This window comes from Gobio gobio (assembly GCF_949357685.1).
Source record: "Gobio gobio genome assembly, chromosome: 12".
NCBI classification, from domain to species: Eukaryota; Metazoa; Chordata; class Actinopteri; order Cypriniformes; family Gobionidae; genus Gobio; species Gobio gobio.
In genome coordinates, this window is record NC_137105.1 from 51,678,442 (window position 1) to 51,684,680 (window position 6,239).

At 43.7% G+C, this 6,239-nt stretch overlaps 1 protein-coding gene across 10 annotated transcripts in view; it reads right to left on the reverse strand.

Moving 5' to 3' along the window:
* ptprk (protein tyrosine phosphatase receptor type K) overlaps window positions 1–6,239 on the reverse strand; it is a 238,751-nt gene that overhangs the window by 22,281 nt on the left and 210,231 nt on the right. For 5 of the 10 annotated variants that reach the window (XM_079830320.1, XM_079830318.1, XM_079830317.1 and 2 more), the window contains 6 exons: window positions 4,984–5,071; window positions 3,946–4,085; window positions 3,785–3,802; window positions 2,651–2,687; window positions 890–987; window positions 239–355 (listed from right to left, as the gene is read on the reverse strand). In XM_079830320.1, coding sequence (XP_079686446.1) covers window positions 239–355; window positions 890–987; window positions 2,651–2,687; window positions 3,785–3,802; window positions 3,946–4,085; window positions 4,984–5,071 — 498 coding nt within the window. Of the gene's footprint in view, window positions 1–238; window positions 356–889; window positions 988–2,650; window positions 2,688–3,784; window positions 3,803–3,941; window positions 4,086–4,983; window positions 5,072–6,239 lie in introns of all 10 variants that reach the window. The other 5 variants (XM_079830324.1, XM_079830322.1, XM_079830323.1 and 2 more) reach the window with 2 other exon arrangements.

Sequence of the window (6,239 nt, forward strand, 5' to 3'; positions counted from 1 at the left end):
ACACACACACACACACACACACACACACACACACACACACACACACACACACACACACACACACACACACACACACACACACACACACACACACACACACACACACACACACACACACACACACACACACACACACACACACACACATTTATAACTGAGAGCTCAAAAGTGTCCAAATACTTTGGTGGGCGGCTGTATCAGAAACGCTCTCCATCTTAGAGTGAAGGTTTAATCTCACCCTCTCCAGAGTGAAAGTCCTGACAACGTATTCTGCAAGCGGCTCGACCTCCACAAACGTCACTTTGAAATCTCCGTAAACTTCAGCATCATCCGGCCAGTACTTATAGCACTTCACCTGCAGGAGGACGAGACCAATCAAGCGCAGAAAACAGAGCAGAAAGTCAGCAAATCACATGCACCCGAACGCAACCTGAAGCATGATCAGTAAATACACTTTAAATAACAACGACCTTAAATACAGTAACCGTCGTGATGGATGCAGAGCAATACAGAAGCATCCTGATTCACAGCAGAGCCATTCAATTCAGTTCAATGGCTTCAGTAGTGTCACAACTGCTGTGAAATCACTTCATATGCACTCACTTGTGCATGATGATATCATTTAACATCCACGACATGCAAACATCTACAAAACACACACATACACACATGCTTCAACCCTTTGAGAAGTGTCAGAAAAAGAAGTGTGTTCTTTCTTTGGACCTGTTACTGACAGGCTTTATCGAGATTTGACACTTCGAGCAGATGAAATCTGATCTGCTAGTCCTGGCTCACTCTTCAAAAGGTTTTTGCAGGCTGGGGCCTTCAGGTCACATCACAGAGCACCAAAACACAAGACGGCCCCTCAGCAGGCAGTATAGTGACATACCCGGCCCACCTCCACTAGGTTGGTTACCATCACGATACAGGCCGACTGCTCCTGCCAGATCATCCTCCAGAAGTCGTACACCGTCTCGTGGACAGGGCCTGTGGGAGAGCAAGAGGTTTGACTTTATTTCTTTGAGTGTATGCTTTTGATAAAAATCCATTTGGACACGTGTAAGTCTCTGCACGATATATGTGCTGTGATATACAAATTGTGGAAAAGTCAGTTTGTTCATCTGTTCCCAGACAGCAACAATGGGCTCAACACGAGTGTGTTCTGCTAGTGTCAGCTCGACGCAGTTCTCATGTTGTTTAAATCTCAAATGCGCTGCTCATCTGTTCCCCCATGGGCTGAACACCAGGAGCATCAGGAGCATTGCTGGAGCTGCTATTGGAGGAACTGAAAACACTGACCATTGACCAACACACACCTGCTCTACAGTCAATAGTGCAGTATTTGTGTGTTATTTAAAGAGTGTGTTAGTGATATGAGCCTATAGGAGCAGGACAACACACACACACACACACACACACTGATTATTACACACATAGGGACGCGCAGCACACACACACACACACACACACTCTCTCTGATTATTACACACACAGGGACGCACAACAGCACATACACACACACACACACACACACACTCTGATTATTACACACACAGGGACGCGCAGCACACACACACACACACACACACACACACTCTCTGATTATTACACACACAGGGACGCACAACAGCACATACACACACACACACTCTGATTATTACACACACAGGGACGCACAACAGCACATACACACACACACACACACTCTGATTATTACACACACAGGGACACGCAGCGCACACACACACACACACTGCTTATTACACACATAGGGACGCGCATTATCACACACACACACTCTGATAATTAACACACAGGGACGCACAACAGCACATACACACACACTCTGATTTTTACACACACAGGGACGCGCAACACACACACACACACTCTCTGATTATTCCACACACACACACACACACACACACACACACACACACACACACACACACACACACACACAGGGACGCACGGCAGCACACACACACACACACACACACACACACACACTCTCTGATTATTACACACACACACACAGGGACGCACAGCAGCACACACACACTCTCTGATTATTACACACACACACAGGGATGCACAGCAGCACACACACACACTCTGATTATTACACACACAGGGACGCACAGCACACACACACACACACTCTGATTATTACACACACAGGGACGCGCAGCACACACACACACACACACACACACACACACACACACACACACACACACACACACACACACACACACACACACACACACACACACACACACACACACACACACACACACACACTGTGCTGCACAATTGGCTTTTAAAGGGAAAGGGAGATGAGACTCTGATTGGTTTATAGCTTGTTACGCCCAAAACACACCCATGACTCATTAAGAGACGAGGGACGACTCTTTTGGAAAATGCGCCGGGCGGGCCGACTGTTTTACCCGTCGTTAAAATAGCAAAAGTGGATTCAGACACGCCCTAAGTGCATCTGCGCCATGAGCTCAGATCGGTAAAATAGGGCCTTTAGTTTCGGCCCAGATCCGGCCCACATCTGGTATGTGTGAAATCCACATGTACCAGATGTGGGCCGACACCATGTTGCTGTCTGGGAAGCATGATTATTTGAACATTTCTCATTTACCTTGAGTTGCGATGTAATGGCTGGGCCTTTGGTATCCCTGCAAGAGACACAAAAACAAGGATTTAGTTACAACTTTAAATGATGGAGGCAGCAAAAACGAATACAATCATGTTATCTGAGATTAATTTTTTACAATGGGCTACCAGGGCTTGACATGAACTTTTTTTGCTCACCAGCTACTGTGACTAATGGTTACTAGCCACTCAGCATTTTCACTGGCCACAATTTTGATAGCGATACCAATGGGTAAAACGGCCATCTAGATATCTTTAATGTTATCTCATAATCTGCTGTCACTTTAAGAGCTGACGCACGGATCCATTACACTGTTACACATGCGCTTTCTTTCTCAGCTGTTTACATTCACTTACAACAGAACTGACTGTGTTTACGTGAATACTCAGACAGCACCATAGTGTCGGCCCAGATCCGGCCCACATCTGGTATGTGTGGAACTTTGTGTGTGAGCACAAAATCTCCCAGACAGCAATGTAGAGTCGGCCCAGATCCGGCCCACATCTGGAATGCCAGATGTGGGCCGGATCTGGGCTGACATTACTTTGCTGTCTGGATCTATGTGTATCGAAAAAAAAAAGGATATTTTTGACAATGCACTTAGTTTATTATTTCAGATTCCTTTTTAAAAGACTACATTTGAAAAATGTATGTATTATATATCAAATTCAACCCGCCAAAGTGGCCAGTAGGAGTGAAATTGGCGGGTGTTAATGTCAACCCCTGGGCTAAATGATGTTTTTAATAGTTGGGTTTTTCTAGTCAGATTAAACTTGTAATCGACACACAATCTCAAACAGAATCAAACACACACACTGCAGGGGACCCGAATCACACCCCCACCCCTCCCTCCCTCCCACAAAAACACACAACACCAAAATCATGAGCGTTAAATTAAACACAGGCCAGGGATGTGAACGTGCGTGGCATCCACGAGCAAAGCGGAAGAGCACAGATTATGAGGAGAAGCTGCAGAATGGAGCCGGGCGTGTGTCGGTGAGGAGGGAGGAGCATGCAGATGGACGGGTGAGAGAGAGAGAGAGAGAGAGAGAGAGAGAGAGAGAGAGAGAGAGAGAGAGAGAGAGAGGGTGTTTGAATGTGCCCTACAGTGATACTTACATCCCTGTACAGCCAAATCTACCGCCCCCAAATCAACCGCACAAGAGTGAGAGAGAGCACAACAATGTCAGTGAGTCAGCAAGCACCTCCAACAAGGAAGAAAAGAAAGCTGTAAATTGTGTATAGTTGAGACAAAGGCATGCATAAAAGACCTCACATACGAGGGAGGGAGAGACGTTTCTCACACGTTCGCCAATGGAGGAGGAGGCGGCATCGCCACTTACATCAATGTAGTTGGCATTTATGTAGTCGGACGAGGGGTCGTCTTCCATTGGCTGCAGGATCACTCGAGAATGATCGTCTACAGCGCCAAACAGAGCAAAGTCAGGATAAAAACACTGTCGCTCCTTCTGTTCTGCTGTATGTTTGGTGGATTGTGAGCTAGGCAACAGACGGTAAATAGTGTCGGCTCAGATCCGGCCCACATCTGGCATATGAGGATTTAACGTGTTCCAGATGTGGGCCGGATCTGGGCCGAAACTATGTTGCTGTCTGGGTACTAAACATGTCGTTTTGAGTCCTCTCAGGGTAAACCTCATGAAAACATGTTCATGTTTCACCTCAAAACCAATAGTGAAAGATACAAATGATAATTTTTTGCATTTAATATTGTTTGTGATTCTACAGTAATAAGATACAATCATGTTGTCCAGACATTAGCAGCATTTATTTAATTAAATAAGCATAAATTAAATGTATATTTCTGTAGCTCAAAGAGTAGCACATGAAGCTAAAAACGCCAAAAACTGATGAAATGCACTGCTCTACTTTAACAAAGGTCATTGTACTGAGGGGGAATTGGGCGCGAAATGTCTTGAATTGAGCATAATCTCACTAAAAACAGGCTTGAGTTTCAATATAGGCCTGGTTTCACAGACAGGGCTTGGATTAAGCTAATGAAAGAACATTACTGGTGCGCATCTTGAAACAAAACAACGGCATATTTGAAGATATGCTTTCTGTTATATATAGCATTTTAGTGCGTGAAACCGGGGATAATGTCTTAATCTTTTCTTTAGACGCTGGGGTGAAATATGACTCTTGATGGGCTCATCCTTAAAGCACCAGTGCATGTCGGTTTTCTAGAACAAAAGCTCAAAAGGTTCTTTAATGACTACAAAACTATCTATGGACCTCAAGGACCTCAACCTTTTTTTTTAAGAGTGTATGGAGCCAGATATTAAGTGAGAATATCCTACATGCAATGATGTTCCCATAGCGATTCTTCGTTCGATTTTGCTCTTTCTTTGCTGCATCCCAGGAAGCAGACTGACCCTCAAAGAAGCTCTGGAGAGACAGAGAAAGAGTTACAACACAGCCAATGGGAGCTGAAGTGAATCAATATCCTACTTTATTCTCATCGTATTTGACAACATCAGTAGTGTGAGTTTGCTCCGTGTGTATGGAAACACATGTCAGTTACAGAAACATCAGGCATTCTCAGCAGACGAAACAAAAACTCAACAGATCAGATTGTGGTTTTATAAACCGCCGACACTCTATGCCTGCAACCAGCAAGCTAATGACAGTAAAGCATGTGTGGGTATAACACTGTGGGGAAGTTAAAGGTGAAGTGTGTCATTTTTTGGATGTTATAATAGTTTGGGGTGGGACCATCTACTTATCTGGAAAATGGAAGACAGCTTCTTTTTTTCTTTTGCAATTTATCTTCTCTCCTCAACAACCTCACCATTTTTATGACTTCTCATAATTTACTTTCCTTACTTTTTCCCCTCTCTTTCGCTCTCTTTTTCCTATTACAAACTTATAATAGAGATATACACATACTCAACACAATTTTACACATACACATAACACATAATTACATGTACATCCTACTTTCTGTTTTATGTGTATTGTATTGATGGTATCGCCTAACAACGTTTTGTCTTATGTACTGCTTTAAAAATTTATAATAATAATAAAAAAAGGAGGATGGGTGGAAGGTTCAGGAAACCTGTGTGAAAACAATCTTTAAGGCCCCGATATATTTCAAGTGAAATCGAAAAACAAACTAGTGTAATGTAACGTCGAACCAAATCAGGCCAAAAGTTTGTTTGGAAGTTCAAAAGTTTGCCAAAAAAAACCTTCGAACACCCATTGGTCCATGGTGATAATGTAATAGGTGGGCGTGGCTCTGAGGCTCCACCCTCTTTGAGGTATAAATCCTCTCAGGTTAATTTCTTCTGTTCAGTCCGTCGAGATCAGACACGAGTAAAAAAACACCGGAGAACCGCTTTATAGTAGAAACTGAAGCTGTGATTCTAACTGAAACCAGTGAGCCACTGTTTTTTCATGTGTAATACTGTAAAATCTATTATAAAGTGCCGAATAAATAAACATAATGTGGCTGGAGAGATGAATCTCAGAGCCGGTGCAAACACACACAGCAAAATCCCCAGTAACACTGAAGCAGTGTTAAAATGTATGACTGAGGGATGATTGACCATTAGTG